At 45.1% G+C, this 21,857-nt stretch overlaps 1 protein-coding gene across 1 annotated transcript in view; it reads left to right on the forward strand.

The window, feature by feature from the left end:
• The first annotated feature begins 7,812 nt into the window (after positions 1-7,812).
• LOC127928657 (DIS3-like exonuclease 1) overlaps positions 7,813-21,857 on the forward strand; it is a 62,182-nt gene continuing 48,137 nt past the window's right edge. The window contains exons 1-2 of the mRNA XM_052515813.1: positions 7,813-8,081; positions 8,586-8,739. Coding sequence (XP_052371773.1) covers positions 7,952-8,081; positions 8,586-8,739 — 284 coding nt within the window. The 5' untranslated portion in view covers positions 7,813-7,951. The remainder of the gene's footprint in view (positions 8,082-8,585; positions 8,740-21,857) is intronic.

The raw sequence follows: 21,857 nt of genomic DNA on the forward strand, positions 1-21,857 counted from the left end.
ATCTTTCGTCTCTCTGTGTTTCATAAATTTCACTTAAATTCGCATCACAGGCTGAATGTAATGTCACCGGAGAAAGCATCCGATCAAATGAATCAGCGCCCCTCTGTCTCAGTATGTCACATCACATCTAAATGACTTAACCAATAAATGTATCTATCTGACGCATAGTAAAAAAAAGAGTATGACATTGTTGCCAACCGTAGCATTGAATGCTATGGGTGGCCAATCAGCGTTGCTCTAAACTGAGTGAGCTCAGCTGTCAACCCATCACACCACATCACACCAAAAAAAATAAAAACAAATGTAAAAGGAAGTCAGTTTGGATTTGGCTTCAGACCAATCACATCACATCACATCACATCACATCATCACATCACATCACATCATCACCACATCACATCACATCACATCACATCACACCACATCACATCACACACACATCACATCACATCACATCACATCACCAATCACATCACATCACATCACATCACACACACATCATCACATCACATCACATCACATCACATCACATCACACCACATCACATCACATGACACCACATCACATCACACCACATCACATCACATCACATCACATCACATCACATCACACCACATCACATCACATCACATCACATCACACCACATCACATCACATCACATCACATCACATCACATCACATCACACCACATCACATCACATCACATCACATCACACCACATCACATCACATCACATCACATCACATCACATCACACCACATCACATCACATCACATCACATCACATCACATCACACATCACATCACATCACATCACATCACATCACACCACATCACATCACATCACATCACATCACATCACATCACATCACATCACATCACATCACATCACATCACATCACATCACATCACATCACATCACATCACATCACATCACATCACATCACATCACATCACATCACACCACATCACCACCACACCACCACACATCACACCACACCACATCACACATCACATCACACCACACCACACCACATCACATCACACTACATCACACCACATCACACCACACCACATCACATCACACCACACCACACCACATCACATCACACCACATCACACCACATCACATCACACCACATCACATCACACCACATCACATCACACCACATCACACCACACACCACACCACATCACACCACATCACATCACATCACACCACATCACACCACACCACACCACACCACACCACACCACATCACACCACATCACACCACATCACATCACATCACACCACACACCACATCACATCACACCACATCACACCACATCACATCACACCACATCACATCACATCACATCACACCACACCACATCACATCACACCACATCACACCACATCACACCACACCACATCACATCACACCACACCACACCACATCACATCACATCACACCACACCACATCACATCACATCACACCACACCACATCACATCACATCACATCACACCACACCACACACATTTACATTTACATTTAATCATTTACCACACCTCACCACATCACACCACACCACATCACATCACACCACACCACATCACACCACATCACATCACATCATCACCACATCATCACACCACATCACACCACATCACATCACATCACATCACATCACATCACACCAATCACATCACACCACACCACACCAATCACATCACATCACATCACATCACATCCGAAGCCAAACTCATTGACAGAAAAAAAAAAAAAACGTATATTGTTGCATCTCGTTGTTAGGCCTCTATATCACGGTGTCTTCTGGTGGCTAGTCCCAAAATGTAGGAAACATTACCTTGACTGACCATGCTGTAGGACCTGGAACTGTTTGTTCCATCCAATATGTTTTGTGGACTTCACAGATATCAAATGTTGCTCCCTGGTCTTATCGTCTCGGCCGTTAGGCCTCTATATCACGGTGGCAAGGCATATGAACTAACAGGTTACAGAACAAACAACGCAATATCCTCAATATCCTCGATATGAACTAACAGGTTACAGAACAAACAACGCAATATCCTCAATATCCTCGATATGAACTAACAAGTTATAGAACAAACAGCCTCGTTATTGTTATGTAATTCTACAGTGTTACTGTCACGCCCTGGCCTTAGTATTCTGTGTTTTTGGTATTATGTTGGTTTGGCCAGGTGTGACATGGGGATTTATGTGGTTTGTTTTGTCTGGGTTTGTTTGTAGTAATGGGATTGTGGTTAGAGTAGTACTCTAGGTAAGTCTATGGTTGCCTAGAGTGGTTCTCAATCAGAGGCAGGTGTTTATAATATAATAATAATAATATATGCCATTTAGCAGACGCTTTTATCCAAAGTCTTTGACTTACAGTCATGTGTGCATACATTCTACGTATGGGTGGTCCCGGGAATCGAACCCACTACCCTGGCGTTACAAGCGCCATGCTCTACCAACTGAGCTACAGAAGGACCACGGTGTCTTTGATTGGGAACCATATTTAGGCAGCCATATTCTTTAGGTCTCTTGTGGGTGATTGTTCCTGTCTTTGTGTTTGTGGCACCAGATAGGACTGTTTTGTGTTGGGTTTTGTGGGTGATTGTTCCTGTCTTTGTGTTTGTGCACCAGATAGGACTGTTTTGTGTTGGGTTCTGTGGGTGATTGTTCCTGTCTTTGTGTTTGTGGCACCAGATAGGACTGTTTTGTGTTGGGTTCTGTGGGTGATTGTTCCTGTCTTTGTGTTTGTGGCACCAGATAGGACTGTTTTGTGTTGGGTTCTGTGGGTGATTGTTCCTGTCTTTGTGTTTGTGGCACCAGATAGGACTGTTTTTGTTGTTGGGTTCTGTGGGTGATTGTTCCTGTCTTTGTGTTTGTGGCACCAGATAGGACTGTTTTGTGTTGGGTTGGGTTCTGTGGGTGATTGTTCCTGTCTTTGTGTTTGTGGCACCAGATAGGACTGTTTTGTGTTGGGTTCTGTGGGTGATTGTTCCTGTCTTTGTGTTTGTGGCACCAGATGGGACTGTTTTGTGTTGGGTTCTGTGGGTGATTGTTCCTGTCTTTGTGTTTGTGGCATCAGATAGGACTGTGTTGTGTTGGGTTTGTGGGTGATTGTTCCTGTCTTTGTGTTTGTGGCACCAGATAGGACTGTTTTGTGTTGGGTTCTGTGGGTGATTGTTCCTGTCTTTGTGTTTGTGGCACCAGATAGGACTGTTTTGTGTTGGGTTGGGTTCTGTGGGTGATTGTTCCTGTCTTTGTGTTTGTGGCACCAGATAGGACTGGTTTGTGTTGGGTTCTGTGGGTGATTGTTCCTGTCTTTGTGTTTGTGGCACCAGATAGGACTGGTTTGTGTTGGGTTCTGTGGGTGATTGTTCCTGTCTTTGTGTTTGTGGCACCAGATAGGACTGTTTTGTGTTGGGTTCTGTGGGTGATTGTTCCTGTCTTTGTGTTTGTGCCACCAGATAGGACTGTTTCGGTTTTTTCACGTTTCTTGTTTTGTAGATTGTTGTATTTTCATCTTTATTAAAGATGTACAAAACTAACCACGCTGCATTTTGGTCCGCCTCTCTTTCACCAGAAGAAAACCGTTACTTTACATTTCTTCTTTATTTTCTTAACTCTATTTCTTGGACTGCACTGTTGGTTAAGGGCTTGTCAGTAAGCATTTCACGGTAAATACACCTGTTGTATTTGGCGCAGGGTGACAAATAAAATGTGATTTGAAGTATCACAACACATAGGTTGTAACATGATAACATAACATTTGTTCCTGGCCTTATTGCTTTAGTACGCTGTTGCATCGGAAAATTAATTTTCACAATCTACAACGTTCGACTTTCTCACTTTAATTACTGAACAAGGAATTCCATTGTTGCCGAGCAGCCAGCATTCTAAAGATCAGTATTGGGCCACCGTCGGCCTATCGGCTTGGTGAAATATAAACGTTAGGATTAACATCCATTAAAGCAAAGCTCCAGGCCACTTTACTACAAGCAGTAGCACAGCGTAACCTGCTAGTTCCTGGATAGGCAGCCGCTGTGACGTTGCAGTTTCAGAACCATGGACAGACATCAGTAGTATATACTTTGTGAGTGGCTGACGCATTAGGTTATTTTGGTTAGGTAGGGGGGTGGGGGGGCAAACTCAGACTTGGTGGGATTCTGGAGAAACTGACAGTGGTGTAAGAACATGGTTAGGTAGGGGGTTGGGGGGGGCAAACTCAGACTTGGTGGGATTCTGGAGAAACTGACAGTGGTGTAAGAACATGGTTAGGTAGGGGGTGGGGGGCAAACTCAGACTTGGTGGGATTCTGGAGAAACTGACAGTGGTGTAAGAACATGGTTAGGTAGGGGGTTGGGGGGGGGGGCAAACTCAGACTTGGTGGGATTCTGGAGAAACTGACAGTGGTGTAAGAACATGGTTAGGTAGGGGTTGGGGGGCCAAACTCAGACTTGGTGGGATTCTGGAGATGACAGTGGTGTAAGAACACAGGTAGGGGGGTGGGGGTGGGGGGCAAACTCAGACTTGGTGGGATTCTGGAGAAACTGACAGTGGTGTAAGAACATGGTTAGGTAGGGGGTGGGGGGGGCAAACTCAGACTTGGTGGGATTCTGGAGAAACTGACAGTGGTGTAAGAACATGGTTAGGTAGGGGTTGGGGGGTGGGGGGCCAAACTCAGACTTGGTGGGATTCTGGAGAAACTGACAGTGGTGTAAGAACATGGTTAGGTAGGGGTTGGGGGTGGGGGGGCAAACTCAGACTTGGTGGGATTCTGGAGAAACTGACAGTGGTGTAAGAACATGGTTAGGTAGGGGTTGGGGGGTGGGGGGCCAAACTCAGACTTGGTGGGATTCTGGAGAAACTGACAGTGGTGTAAGAACATGGTTAGGTAGGGGGTGGGGGGGGCAAACTCAGACTTGGTGGGATTCTGGAGAAACTGACAGTGGTGTAAGAACATGGTTAGTAAATGTTTTCTCAGTGGTATAAGAACATGGTTAGTAAATGTTTTTCTCCTTTTCTCTGACAAATGAAAGGAAAGGGAATTGTAGCAGTAGCCTGATTAGCAATACAGACTTTAAAAAAGCAGTTGGCGTTTGAAATGAAACTGTCCTCATCTGTTCTTAGTAACCGAAAGCAGCAACAGTACTAGAGCCTTAAGCAATATAGCCATCCACCTATAGTGTTAGTGGTGAATCTGTCCCGTGTGTCACTATGCAAAACACCCCTCTTTCTCTCTGCTGCACAACAATGCCTCAATTTACAGCTTCCACGCAGGGATCAATAGTGATTTGATTGGTGCCTCATTCAACTTGAAGGTCAGAGCAGAAGATCACGGGTCCGTACCAAATGGCACCCTATTCCTACATAGTGCACTACTTTAGACCAGGGTCAGTAGGACTCTGGCACCCTATTCCCTACATAGTGCACTACTTTAGACCAGGGTCAGTAGGACTCTGGCACCCTATTCTACTTTAGAACAGGGTCAGTAGGACTCTGGCACCCTATTCCCTATATAGTGCACTGCTTTAGAACAGGGTCAGTAGGACTCTGGCACCCTATTCCTATATAGTGCACTGCTTTAGACCAGGGTCAGTAGGACTCTGGCACCCTATTCCTATATAGTGCACTGCTTTCGATCAGCTTTGGTCTAAAGTAGTGCACTATATTGGTAATTTAAGGGAGCCTTTTGGGAACGAAACCCACCTCATTTTAGACCATGACGGTCTCCTGTCAGACCTCATCAACATCAAAAACCCTCCTATTGCTTTGTACATTCACTTTCTCACAGCAACTTGTGAATAAAAGTGAACGTTCTTGAATCTCGTCCCACAGAGACAGTGATAATTCAAGGGGATTCAACTCCAACGGGGTTTCTAGGCTACTGTAAAATACTTTCACACTGTAACATATTTGATGTGTTTTATGTTTTTTTCATAGGACTGTTGGGAGATAAGTCCCCCGTTGTGGGCTCAAGGGGTTCCAAATAATCAAACAACTCATAAAACAATACCTCTCCGCTGGAGGTATGATGATACAGCGTGGTCTTCTTTAGATGGAAGCACTTCCTGTCTCATTGTTACGTGGCAACATGCTAATAACGTGGTAATTCTAATCAAATGCGGAAATTACCCCTTTAAAAATGCACCCTCTGGTACAGAGGTTTTTAGAAATATAGCCAAACAGTTTCAAATAGTTCAATAGACATTACATTTACAATTTAACTCGAATAGAAGCAGATAGGCTACAAAACACAATTCAACCTAACGGAAGCATACTCAGAAACACAATACTTCTCAGCATCAATATCTTTGAAGGACCCAATCACATTATAGACTACTCTATCACACTGCAACTAATTAACAAGCATAATCAGACCTTGCAACAACACTTGAGACATAGCAATTATCCCAGCAGCACTTGAGACGTGACACTTACCAAAGACGAGCAATTAAAGGGCATTAAAACATATTCTGGAGAACTTTGCTGAACTCAATGGCATTAGAAAAATTCCCGGAGACAGAGAAGCCTACCTTTTCTGTGTTCTGTGATCTCTTCCTTCCCAGAGACAGTCTTTAGCTGTGTAGCCTATCGTTCAACAGTGTCTTACGCACCTGGTAAATAAGGATAATATATTTCCTGTGGCGAAAGTCGATTAAATTGTGGATAAATTGTCGCGTAAGGTTGTACAGTCAAGCCCCTAAAGCTTCAATGATATTCGCTCCTCACTTCTCTCGCGCATCGCTTCTATCCACACTGCAACTGGCGCTCGAGCGCGGATCATTTAAATACCAGTGACGTCACGAAGACTCTCATCTCTGGTACCAGGGCTGGAGTCAATTCAGATACGCTCTCATCTCCGGTACCAGGGCTGGGGTCAATTCAGATACGCTCTCATCTCCGGTACCAGGGCTGGGGTCAATTCAGATTGAAAGCAGTCAGTTCAGAAAGGGATTTTTATTCAAAATAAAAAAACTATTGAAACACTTTTGACATAAATAGCTTCTGCTGTCATGTTTTATTGTTATTTAAATTAACTTCCTGAATTGACTGACTTCTATTCGAATTTACCAGGCCTACATGGACATGTGCCCATTCATAAATATATATTTATATATTTTTTTATTTATTAAAAAGATTATTTAACTAGGAAAGTCAGTTAAGAACAAATTCTTATTTACAATGACGGCCTACCAAAAGGCAAAGACCTCCTGCGGGAACAGGGGCCTGGGATTAAAATTAAATAAAAAAAATACAATATGAATATAAATATAGGACAAAACACACATCACAACACGACATAAAGAGATACCTAAAACGGGATTAAAAATAAAAATAAATTCAACAATATCACGTAATATAACGATAATAATTAATTATAACATCAAAAGATCACCTTGGTTTGGATATGATTATTATATAGTTTGATTAACTCATAACAAAAATATAAAAAAATAGCATAGAACATTAACATCGGTGGAGAAACAAACTGTTGCATATTGTCACAATGAAGCAGTTGAGAAATCAATCATCGGTGCAATTCGCTTTGGCTTTAAATGGACTTAAATAGCTTTATTTTCCAAAGGGAATTTAATTTCTGGTGTCAGGGCAGGGATATACAAGCACATTCAAATCACTCATGACAGTGCACTGCATCCAACAAAGGTTTAAACTGGATACGTTAACATATTGTTTTCCGCTTTTCTAAAGACATTTATAATCTGTAAGAAAAAGTGTGTGTGTGTGTGTGTGTGTGTGTGGAATTGATGACGTCATTTCGACGAGCCCGCCGCGTTTGCGCAGTGTGCTTCCTGGACTTGAATGGTTTGTTTACAACTTCGGAATCGGTTCCCGCTTGTCTTGTCAACAGCCGCTATAATCTTTCAAAAACAATCGTCCCAAAAACGTTTTCTATGAAGCGGGGTGACAATGATTAAGACCGAGAAGGTGTTGCATTTGAAGAGTTCCCGAGGACGGAAGGTCCGTGTGGTCCGGGAACATTATTTGAGAGAACATGTTCCCTGCTACAGCTCTCTCTGTCAGGCACAATGCGCCAACGGTAAAGTCAGGTTTACAAAATAAAATACTCTACAAGTCTTCCTTTTTATGTCCGTCACATTGTAGGGAAACGTAAATGTAACATGCTAACTTGCTGAATTACAACAAGGCATAAGGTAAACTATGATGTTTCTCTTTTGTATCACACTGTCACGTGATGTTAGTTGTTACACCGTAACAACACGTGTCACCCTTTTAACAGCTAGTTCCTGAGTACAATAGCAATAAAATAATGATGATGGCCTTCACAGTAAAGGTAGATAAGACGACTTAGACTCCTGTGCATAAATGCGTATAGCTACGAATAGACGTGGATGTTGTTGACAACAGTGTTGCTGTGTTTGAAATGATCTCCATCAAGACATGGTAGAGTCTGAACCTGTTCATACCTACAGAGACAGAGTACACCTGCTCAAACACCCTCATCATACACTATCCCTTTTCTAGAGTGATTAGTTGACTGATTAACCCTCTCTCTCTCTCTCTCTCTGTTCTGTCCCAGCAGAGGGCAAGGTGCTGTCTGGAGAGGTGACTCACTATGTGATGCCTGATGCAGGCGTGGCGAGGGACTTTATGGAGATTCTGGAGTTTAGAGAGATCCAGGGGATAGTGTTCACTCAGACCGCCTGCCAGGCTGTCCAACACAGCAGAGGACGCAGGTACAGGAGCTACATGCCTACACCCTACATATAGATAATTACTGTAACACATACGTAGAATGTATGCACACATGACTGTAAGTCGCTTTGATAAAAGCGTCTGCTAAATGGCATATATTATTATTATTATTATGTTGAGTAACTAGGCCTTCATACCATTGGTGTTGGGGCAGACAGTAGTAATGAGACATCTACCATTGGTGTTGGGGCAGACAGTAGTACTGAGACATCTACCATTGGTGAGAGGGAAGACAGTAGTAATGAGACATCTACCATTGGTGTTGGGGCAGACAGAGGTACTGAGACGTCTACCATTGGTGAGAGGGCAGACAGTAGTAATGAGACATCTACCATTGGTGAGAGGGCAGACAGCAGTAATGAGACATCTACCATTGGTGTTGGGGCAGACAGTAGTACTGAGACATCTACCATTGGTGTTGGGGCAGACAGTAGTACTGAGACATCTACCATTGGTGTTGGGGCAGACAGTAGTAGGGCAGACAGTAGTAATGAGACATCTACCATTGGTGTTGCAGACAGGCTGAGACATCTACCAGTAGTAATGAGACATCTACCATTGGTGTTGGGGCAGACAGTAGTACTGAGACATCTACCATTGGTGTTGGGGCAGACAGTAGTAATGAGACATCTACCATTGGTGTTGGGGCAGACAGTAGTAATGAGACATCTACCATTGGTGTTTGGGCAGACAGTAGTAATGAGACATCTACCATTGGTGTTGGGGCAGACAGTAGTAATGAGACATCTACCATTGGTGTTGGGGCAGACAGTAGTAATGAGACATCTACCATTGGTGTTGGGGCAGACAGTAGTAATGAGACATCTACCATTGGTGTTGGGGCAGACAGTAGTACTGAGACATCTACCATTGGTGTTGGGGCAGACAGTAGTAATGAGACATCTACCATTGGTGTGAGTAGGAGCAGACAGTAGTAATGAGACATCTACCATTGGTGAGAGGGCAGACAGCAGTAATGAGACATCTACCATTGGTGTTGGGGCAGACAGTAGTACTGAGACATCTACCATTGGTGTTGGGGCAGACAGTAGTAATGAGACATCTACCATTGGTGTTGGGGCAGACAGTAGTAATGAGACATCTACCATTGGTGTTGGGGCAGACAGTAGTAATGAGACATCTACCATTGGTGTTGGGGCAGACAGTAGTACTGAGACATCTACCATTGGTGTTGGGGCAGACAGTAGTACTGAGACATCTACCATTGGTGTTGGGGCAGACAGTAGTAATGAGACATCTACCATTGGTGTTGGGGCAGACAGTAGTAATGAGACATCTACCATTGGTGTTGGGGCAGACAGTAGTAATGAGACATCTACCATTGGTGTTGGGGCAGACAGTAGTAATGAGACATCTACCATTAGTGTTGGGGCAGACAGTAGTAATGAGACATCTACCATTGGTGTTGGGGCAGACAGTAGTAATGAGACATCTACCATTGGTGTTGGGGCAGACAGTAGTAATGAGACATCTACCATTGGTGTTGCGGCAGACAGTAGTACTGAGACATCTACCATTGGTGTTGGGGCAGACAGTAGTAATGAGACATCTACCATTAGTGAGAGGGCAGACAGTAGTAATGAGACATCTACCATTGGTGAGAGGGCAGACAGCAGTAATGAGACATCTACCATTAGTGTTGGGGCAGACAGCAGTAATGAGACATCTACCATTGGTGTTGGGGCAGACAGTAGTACTGAGACATCTACCATTGGTGTTGGGGCAGACAGTAGTACTGAGACATCTACCATTGGTGTTGGGGCAGACAGTAGTAATGAGACATCTACCATTGGTGTTGGGGCAGACAGTAGTAATGAGACATCTACCATTGGTGTTGGGGCAGACAGTAGTAATGAGACATCTACCATTGGTGTTGGGGCAGACAGTAGTAATGAGACATCTACCATTAGTGTTGGGGCAGACAGTAGTAATGAGACATCTACCATTGGTGTTGGGGCAGACAGTAGTAATGAGACATCTACCATTGGTGTTGGGGCAGACAGTAGTAATGAGACATCTACCATTGGTGTTGCGGCAGACAGTAGTACTGAGACATCTACCATTGGTGTTGGGGCAGACAGTAGTAATGAGACATCTACCATTAGTGAGAGGGCAGACAGTAGTAATGAGACATCTACCATTGGTGAGAGGGCAGACAGCAGTAATGAGACATCTACCATTAGTGTTGGGGCAGACAGCAGTAATGAGACATCTACCATTGGTGTTGGGGCAGACAGTAGTACTGAGACATCTACCATTGGTGTTGGGGCAGACAGTAGTAATGAGGCATCTACCATTAGTGAGAGGGCAGACAGTAGTACTGAGACATCTACCATTGGTGTTGGGGCAGACAGTAGTAATGAGGCATCTACCATTAGTGAGAGGGCAGACAGTAGTACTGAGACATCTACCATTAGTGAGAGGGCAGACAGTAGTACTGAGACATCTACCATTGGTGAGAGGGCAGACAGTAGCTACACCTCTCCAATGACTATGTCATGGGTACAGAACAGTACACCTCTCCAATGACTATGTCATGGGGACAGAACAGTACACCTCTCCAATGACTATGTCATGGGGACAGAACAGTACACCTCTCCAATGACTATGTCATGGGTACAGAACAGTACACCTCTCCAATGACTATGTCATGGGGACAGAACAGTACACCTCTCCAATGACTATGTCATGGGGACAGAACAGTACACCTCTCCAATGACTATGTCATGGGGACAGAACAGTACACCTCTCCAATGACTATGTCATGGGGACAGAACAGTACACCTCTCCAATGACTATGTCATGGGGACAGAACAGTAGACTTATACCTCTCCAATAACCCTGTCATGGGTACAGAACAGTACACCTCTCCAATGACTATGTCATGGGGACAGAACAGTTCACCTCTCCAATGACTATGTCATGGGGACAGAACAGTACACCTCTCCAATGACTATGTCATGGGGACAGAACAGTACACCTCTCAAATGACTATGTCATGGGGACAGAACAGTACATCTCTCCAGTGACTATGTCATGGGGACAGAACAGTACAGCTCTCCAATGACTATGTCATGGGGACAGAACAGTACAGCTCTCCAATGACTATGTCATGGGGACAGAACAGTACACCTCTCCAATGACTATGTCATGGGGACAGAACAGTACACCTCTCCAATGACTATCTCATGGGTACAGAACAGTACTGTCCTACCAACCAAAATAACAGTAACTGCTCATAGAGTGAAACAGAGAAAAATGACTTTTTTTTTTATTGTCCAGCCAAATGAATTGTAGTTAGATCAGATGTGTTTATCTGTTGTACCTACTACGAGGTTACTTTTTATTCATATTGACCCTGACCTCTGACATGACCTTTGACCCTAGACGGCAGTTACTGCCTTCTTGCTGGGTACACCCACTGGAATACGATTCCACGACAAATAGTTTGATACTTTTATCAGCAAAGAACAATACATAATAGCAAGGTAAACCATAGAGACTGCAGCCCCAAAGATCAGTGACACCAAGGTAAACCGTAGAGACTGCAGCCCCAAAGATCAGTGACACCAAGGTAAACCATAGAGACTGCAGCCCCAAAGATCAGTGACACCAAGGTAAACCATAGAGACTGCAGCCCCAAAGATCAGTGACACCAAGGTAAACCGTAGAGACTGCAGCCCCAAAGATCAGTGACACCAAGGTAAACTGTAGAGACTGCAGCCCCAAAGATCAGTGACACCAAGGTAAACTGTAGAGACTGCAGCCCCAAAGATCAGTGACACCAAGGTAAACTGTAGAGACTGCAGCCCCAAAGATCAGTGACACCAAGGTAAACTGTAGAGACTGCAGCCCCAAAGATCAGTGACACCAAGGTAAACTGTAGAGACTGCAGCCCCAAAGATCAGTGACACCAAGGTAAACCATAGAGACTGCAGCCCCAAAGATCAGTGACACCAAGGTAAACCGTAGAGACTGGAGCCCCAAAGATCAGTGACACCAAGGTAAACCGTAGAGACTGCAGCCCCAAAGATCAGTGACACCAAGGTAAACCGTAGAGACTGCAGCCCCAAAGAAAAGATCAGTGACACCAAGGGAAACCGTAGAGACTGCAGCCCCAAAGATCAGTGACACCAAGGTAAACCGTAGAGACTGCAGCCCCAAAGATCAGTGACACCAAGGTAAACCGTAGAGACTGCAGCCCCAAAGATCAGTGACACCAAGGTAAACCATAGAGACTGCAGCCCCAAAGATCAGTGACACCAAGGTAAACCGTAGAGACTGGAGCCCCAAAGATCAGTGACACCAAGGTAAACCGTAGAGACTGCAGCCCCAAAGATCAGTGACACCAAGGTAAACCATAGAGACTGCAGCCCCAAAGATCAGTGACACCAAGGTAAACCATAGAGACTGCAGCCCCAAAGATCAGTGACACCAAGGTAAACCATAGAGACTGCAGCCCCAAAGATCAGTGACACCAAGGTAAACCGTAGAGACTGCAGCCCCAAAGATCAGTGACACCAAGGTAAACTGTAGAGACTGCAGCCCCAAAGATCAGTGACACCAAGGGAAACCGTAGAGACTGCAGCCCCAAAGATCAGTGACACCAAGGTAAACTGTAGAGACTGCAGCCCCAAAGATCAGTGACACCAAGGTAAACTGTAGAGACTGCAGCCCCAAAGATCAGTGACACCAAGGAAACCGTAGAGACTGCAGCCCCAAAGATCAGTGACACCAAGGTAAACTGTAGAGACTGCAGCCCCAAAGATCAGTGACACCAAGGTAAACTGTAGAGACTGCAGCCCCAAAGATCAGTGACACCAAGGTAAACTGTAGAGACTGCAGCACCAAAGGTCAGTGACACCAAGGTAAACTGTAGAGACTGCAGCCCCAAAGATCAGTGACACCAAGGTAAACCGTAGAGACTGCAGCCCCAAAGATCAGTGACACCAAGGTAAACTGTAGAGACTGCAGCCCCAAAGATCAGTGACACCAAGGTAAACCATAGAGACTGCAGCCCCAAAGATCAGTGACACCAAGGTAAACTGTAGAGACTGCAGCCCCAAAGATCAGTGACACCAAGGTAAACCATAGAGACTGCAGCCCCAAAGATCAGTGACACCAAGGTAAACCGTAGAGACTGGAGCCCCAAAGATCAGTGACACCAAGGTAAACCGTAGAGACTGCAGCCCCAAAGATCAGTGACACCAAGGTAAACCGTAGAGACTGCAGCCCCAAAGAAAAGATCAGTGACACCAAGGTAAACCGTAGAGACTGGAGCCCCAAAGATCAGTGACACCAAGGTAAACTGTAGAGACTGCAGCCCCAAAGATCAGTGACACCAAGGTAAACCATAGAGACTGCAGCCCCAAAGATCAGTGACACCAAGGTAAACCATAGAGACTGCAGCCCCAAAGATCAGTGACACCAAGGTAAACCGTAGAGACTGCAGCCCCAAAGATCAGTGACACCAAGGTAAACCGTAGAGACTGCAGCCCCAAAGATCAGTGACACCAAGGTAAACCGTAGAGACTGCAGCCCCAAAGATCAGTGACACCAAGGTAAACCGTAGAGACTGCAGCCCCAAAGATCAGTGACACCAAGGTAAACCATAGAGACTGCAGCCCCAAAGATCAGTGACACCAAGGTAAACCATAGAGACTGCAGCCCCAAAGATCAGTGACACCAAGGTAAACCGTAGAGACTGCAGCCCCAAAGGTCAGTGACACCAAGGTAAACCGTAGAGACTGCAGCCCCAAAGATCAGTGACACCAAGGTAAACCATAGAGACTGCAGCCCCAAAGGTCAGTGACACCAAGGTAAACCATAGAGACTGCAGCCCCAAAGATCAGTGACACCAAGGTAAACTGTAGAGACTGCAGCCCCAAAGATCAGTGACACCAAGTGATGCCAGTTGCTGGCGTGAGTGATGCTAGTTGCTGGCGTGAGGGATGCCAGTTGCTGGCGTGAGGGATGCCAGTTGCTGACGTGAGGGATGCCAGTTGCTGACGTGAGTGACGCCAGTTGCTGGCGTGAGTGACGCCAGTTGCTGGCGTGAGGGATGCCAGTTGCTGACGTGAGGGATGCCAGTTGCTGACGTGAGGGATGCCAGTTTTGGCCTTTTTCCTTGGTTTCAATGTAACTTCTTGCAGTTACTGCAGACATGAACCCCATTTTCTCCGTAACACAACACAATGGAGGCAGGATATTTGTCCACGTGATAAAACAGGTATTTCATGTATAGAAAAAGGATCAGAACTCATTTTTGACCAAATGTGCAGTTACTACACTTTTGCTTGGTAGGGCAGAGTAGACATACACATTATGACATATCTATCATAGTGGAGGACACAGGGGTGTTAAACCTACACCTTATGACATATCTATCATAGTGGAGGACACAGGTGAGTTAAACCTACACATTATGACATATCTATCATAGTGGAGGACACAGGTGTGTTATACCTACACCTTATGACATATCTATCATAGTGGAGGACACAGGGGTGTTAAACCTACACCTTATGACATATCTATCATAGTGGAGGACACAGGTGTGTTAAACCTACACATTATGACATATCTATCATAGTGGAGGACACAGGTGTGTTAAACCTACACATTATGACATATCTATCATAGTGGAGGACACAGGTGTGTTAAACCTACACATTATGACATATCTATCATAGTGGAGGACACAGGTGTAGTAGACCTACACATTATGACATATCTATCATAGTGGAGGACACAGGTGTGTTATACCTACACATTATGACATAGCTATCATAGTGGAGGACACAGGTGTGTTAAACCTACATACACCTTATGACATATCTATCATAGTGGAGGACACAGGTGTGTTAAACCTACACATTATGACATATCTATCATAGTGGAGGACACAGGTGTGTTAAACCTACACATTATGACATATCTATCATAGTGGAGGACACAGGTGTGTTAAACCTACACCTTATGACATATCTATCATAGTGGAGGACACAGGTGTGTTATAGGTACACCTTATGACATATCTATCATAGTGGAGGACACAGGTGAGTTATACCTACACATTATGACATATCTATCATAGTGGAGGACACAGGTGTGTTAAACCTACACATTATGACATATCTATCATAGTGGAGGACACAGGTGTGTTAAACCTACACATTATGACATATCTATCATAGTGGAGGACACAGGTGAGTTAAACCTACACATTATGACATATCTATCATAGTGGAGGACACAGGTGTGTTAAACCTACACCTTATGACATATCTATCATAATGGAGGACACAGGTGTGTTATAGGTACACATTATGACATATCTATCATAGTGGAGGACACAGGTGTGTTAAACCTACACATTATGACATATCTATCATAGCGGAGGACACAGGTGTGTTAAACCTACACCTTATGACATATCTATCATAGTGGATACACACCCCTTCTAACAGTATACAGTATACAGTATACGGCTCTTATACAATACACACCCCTTCTAACAGTATACAGTATACAGTATACGGCTCTTATACAATACACACCCCTTCTAACAGTATACAGTATACGGCTCTTATTCAATACACACCCCTTCTAACAGTATACAGTATACGGCTCTTATTCAATAACAGTAACAGTATACAGTATACGGCTCTTATTCAATACACACCCCTTCTAACAGTATACAGTATACGGCTCTTATACAATACACACCCCTTCTAACAGTATACAGTATACGGCTCTTATTCAATACACACCCCTTCTAACAGTATACAGTATACGGCTCTTATTCAATACACACACATTGGTGTTTGTTCTTGTTCAAAGTTGATGACTTCGTGTAAATAACAGTCCCGGTAGACTTTCAGCAGCCTCGTCCTGGTCTCCTTTTGTTTACGTTAGCTCCCGTTTCATAAATCTGTTGCATCGTTAACGTGACGAGGCTTCACTTCGTGTGTGTGTGTGTGAGTGTGTGTGAGTGTGTGTGTATGTGTGTATGCGTGCGACCGTGTGTGTGTGTGTGTGTGTGTGTTGTGCTGATGTCATGCTGTGTAGTTGGTTAAATTGCAGAGCTCTATTCACTAAAACACACAGGGGACCCCAGGACGAACCGCTGAGTCAGGGAGTCTCTGTTATACCCACTGACACGCTATCCTGTTGGTAGGAAAGATTTGTATTGAGTTATTACATACTGTGGGTTATCACATACTGTGGGTTATCACATACTGTGGGTTATCACATACTGTAGGCTATCACATACTGTGGGTTATCACATACTGTGGGTTATCACATACTGTGGGTTATCACATACTGTGGGTTATCACATACTATAGGTTATCACATACTGTGTACTGTGGGTTATCACATACTGTAGGTTATCACATACTGTAGGTTATCACATACTGTGGGTTATCACATACTGTAGGTTATCACTACATCACATACTGTGGGTTATCACATACTGTAGGTTATCACATACTGTGGGTTATCACATACTGTGGGTTATCACATACTGTAGGTTATCACATACTACAGGTTATCATACTGTAGGTTATCACATACTGTAGGTTATCACTACAACATACTGTGGGTTATCACATACTGTGGGTTATCACATACTGTAGGTTATCACATACTGTGGGTTATCACATACTGTAGGTTATCACATACTGTAGGTTATCACATACTGTGGGTTATCACATACTGTAGGTTATCACATACTGTAGGTTATCACATACTGTAGGTTATCACTACAACATACTGTAGGTTATCACATACTGTAGGTTATCACATACTGTAGGTTTATCACATACTGTAGGTTATCACATACTGTAGGTTATCACATACTGTAGGTTATCACATACTATAGGTTATCACTACAACATACTGTGGGTTATCACATACTGTAGGTTATCACATACTGTAGGTTATCACTACAACATACTGTGGGTTATCACATACTGTAGGTTATCACATACTGTAGGTTATCACTACAACATACATTTACATTTACATACTGTGGGTTATCACATACTGTGGGTTGATCACATACTGTCACATACTGTAGGTTATCACATACTGTAGGTTATCACTATTAATGGCACAGGCAGGAGCCCAGCCAACAGCGAGTTGCAGTAATCAAGACGGGAGATGACAAGTGCCTGGATTAGGACCTGCGCCGCTTCCTGTGTGAGGCAGGGTCGTACTCTGCGGATGTTGTAGAGCATGAACCTACAGGAACGGGACACCGCCTTGATGTTAGTTGAGAACGTCAGGGTGTTGTCCAGGATCACGCCAAGGTTCTTAGCGCTCTGGGAGGAGGACACAATGGAGTTGTCAACCGTGATGGCGAGATCATGGAACGGGCAGTCCTTTCCCGGGAGGAAGAGGAGCTCCGTCTTGCTGAGGTTCAGCTTGAGGTGGTGATCCGTCATCCACACTGATATGTCTGCCAGACATGCAGAGATGCGATTCGCCACCTGGTCATCAGAAGGGGGAAAGGAGAAGATTAATTGTGTGTCGTCTGCATAGCAATGATAGGAGAGACCATGTGAGGTTATGACAGAGCCAAGTGACTTGGTGTATAGCGAGAATAAGAGAGGGCCTAGAACAGAGCCCTGGGGGACACCAGTGGTGAGAGCGCGTGGTGAGGAGACAGATTCTCGCCACGCCACCTGGTAGGAGCGACCTGTCAGGTAGGACGCAATCCAAGCGTGGGCCGCGCCGGAGATGCCCAACTCGGAGAGGGTGGAGAGGAGGATCTGATGGTTCACAGTATCGAAGGCAGCCGATAGGTCTAGAAGGATGAGAGCAGAGGAGAGAGAGTTAGCTTTAGCAGTGCGGAGCGCCTCCGTGATACAGAGAAGAGCAGTCTCAGTTGAATGACTAGTCTTGAAACCTGACTGATTTGGATCAAGAAGGTCATTCTGAGAGAGATAGCGGTAGAGCTGGCCAAGGACGGCACGCTCAAGAGTTTTGGAGAGAAAAGAGAGAAGGGATACTGGTCTGTAGTTGTTGACATCGGAGGGATCGAGTGTAGGTTTTTTCAGAAGGGGTGCAACTCTCGCTCTCTTGAAGACGGGAGGGACGTAGCCAGCGGTCAGGGATGAGTTGATGAGCGAGGTGAGGTAAGGGAGAAGGTCTCCGGAAATGGTCTGGAGAAGAGAGGAGGGGATAGGGTCAAGCGGGCAGGTTGTTGGGCGGCCGGCCGTCACAAGACGCGAGATTTCATCTGGAGAGAGAGGGGAGAAAGAGGTCAGAGCATAGGGTAGGGCAGTGTGGGCAGAACCAGCAGTGTCGTTTGACTTAGCAAACGAGGATCGGATGTCATCGACCTTCTTTTCAAAATGGTTGACGAAGTCATCTGCAGAGAGGGAGGAGGGAGGGGGGGAGGATTCAGGAGGGAGGAGAAGGTGGCAAAGAGCTTCCTAGGGTTAGAGGCAGATGCTTGGAATTTAGAGTGGTAGAAAGTGGCTTTAGCAGCAGAGACAGAGGAGGAAAATGTAGAGAGGAGGGAGTGAAAGGATGCCAGGTCCGCAGGGAGGCGAGTTTTCCTCCATTTCCGCTCGGCTGCCCGGAGCCCTGTTCTGTGAGCTCGCAATGAGTCGTCGAGCCACGGAGCGGGAGGGGAGGATCGAGCCGGCCTGGAGGATAGGGGACATAGGGAGTCAAAGGATGCAGTAAGGGAGGAGAGGAGGGTTGAGGAGGCAGAATCAGGAGATAGGTTGGAGAAAGTTTGAGCAGAGGGAAGAGAAGATAGGATGGAAGAGGAGAGAGTAGCGGGGGAGAGAGAGCGAAGGTTGGGACGGCGCGATACCATCCGAGTAGGGGCAGTGTGGGAAGTGTTGGATGAGAGCGAGAGGGAAAAGGATACAAGGTAGTGGTCGGAGACTTGGAGGGGAGTTGCAATGAGGTTAGTGGAAGAACAGCATCTAGTAAAGATGAGGTCAAGCGTATTGCCTGCCTTGTGAGTAGGGGGAAGGTGAGAGGGTGAGGTCAAAAGAGGAGAGGAGTGGAAAGAAGGAGGCAGAGAGGAATGAGTCAAAGGTAGACGTGGGGAGGTTAAAGTCGCCCAGAACTGTGAGAGGTGAGCCGTCCTCAGGAAAGGAGCTTATCAAGGCATCAAGCTCATTGATGAACTCTCCGAGGGAACCTGGAGGGCGATAAATGATAAGGATGTTAAGCTTGAAAGGGCTGGTAACTGTGACAGCATGGAATTCAAAGGAGGCAATAGACAGATGGGTAAGGGGAGAAAGAGAGAAAGACCACTTGGGAGAGATGAGGATCCCGGTGCCACCACCCCGCTGACCAGAAGCTCTCGGGGTGTGCGAGAACACGTGGGCGGACGAGGAGAGAGCAGTAGGAGTAGCAGTGTTATCTGTGGTGATCCATGTTTCCGTCAGTGCCAAGAAGTCAAGGGACTGGAGGGAGGCATAGGCTGAGATGAACTCTGCCTTGTTGGCCGCAGATTGGCAGTTCCAGAGGCTACCAGAGACCTGGAACTCCACGTGGGTCGTACGCGCTGGGACCACCAGGTTAGGGTGGTCGCGGCCACGCGGTGTGGAGCGTTTGTATGGTCTGTGCAGAGAGGAGAGAACAGGGATAGACAGACACATAGTTGACAGGCTACAGAAAAGGCTACGCTAATGCAAGGAAATTGAATGACAAGCGGACTACACGTCTCGAATGTTCAGAAAGTTAAGCTTACGTAGCAAGAATCTATTGACTAAAATGATTAAAATGATACAGTACTGCTAAAGTAGGCTAGCTGGCAGTAGCTGCGTTGTTGACACTACACTAATCAAGTCGTTCCGTTGAGTGTAATAATTTCTACAGTGCTGCTGTTCGGGGCTAGCTGGCTAGCTAGCAGTGTTGTTTACGTTACGTTGAGTTAAAAGAACGACAATAGCTGGCTAGCTAACCTAGGAAATCGGTCTAGACTACACAATTATCTTTGAAACAAAGACGGCTATGTAGCTAGCTATGTAGCTAGCTACGATCAAACAAATCAAACCGTTGTACTGTAATGAAATGAAAAATGTGATACTCCCTGACCGGTGATTGAATTCGAATCAGTAAACGTGTGGTGACGTTGGCTAGCTGTTAGCTGTTAGCTGTTGGCTAGCTAGCAGAGTCTCCTACGTTAAGGACGACAAATAGCTGGCTAGCGAACCTCAGTGAATTAAGATAATCACTCCAAGGCTACACACACTAAACTACACAATTATCTTGGAAACAAAGACAGCTATGTAGCTAGCTAACACTGAACTAATCAAGTCGTACAGTTGAGTGAATAGCACTACAGTGATGCTAATCTGTGTGCGTTAGCTAGCGTTGCTAGCTCCTGGGCGAATAGCAGTGAAGGCTACGTTAGGGCGACGAAATACGAAATACGATAATTAATGCAATTATCTCTGATACAAGGACGGCTATGTAGCTAGCTAAGAAGAATGGCTAAGATTATGTAGCTAGCTAACAGTAAACTAATCAAGTCGTACAGTTGAGTGAATAGCACTACAGTGATGCTAATCTGTGTGCGTTAGCTAGCGTTTGCTAGCTCCTGGGCGAATAGCAGTGAAGGCTACGTTAGGGCGACGAAATACGATAATTATGCAATTATCTCTGATACAAGGACGGCTATGTAGCTAGCTAAGAAGAATTGCTAAGATTAGACAAATCAACCGTTGTACTGTAATGAAATGTAATGAAAAAGTTATACAACCTGCAGAGCGAAGTGCGAATGCGACCGCTCGCTCCAACCGGAACATGGAACATACTGTAGGTTATCACATACTGTAGGTTATCACATACTGTAGGTTATCACATACTATAGGTTATCACATACTGTGGGCTATCACATACTGTGGGTTATCACATACTGTAGGTTATCACATACTGTGGGCTATCACATACTGTGGGTTATCACATACTGTAGGCTATCACATACTGTGGGTTATCACATACTGTAGGTTATCACATACTGTAGGCTATCACATACTGTGGGTTATCACATACTGTGGGTTATCACATACTGTAGGTTATCACATACTGTGGGTTATCACAT

Source organism: Oncorhynchus keta, unplaced genomic scaffold, assembly GCF_023373465.1.
Source record: "Oncorhynchus keta strain PuntledgeMale-10-30-2019 unplaced genomic scaffold, Oket_V2 Un_scaffold_3189_pilon_pilon, whole genome shotgun sequence".
Taxonomy (NCBI): Eukaryota; Metazoa; Chordata; class Actinopteri; order Salmoniformes; family Salmonidae; genus Oncorhynchus; species Oncorhynchus keta.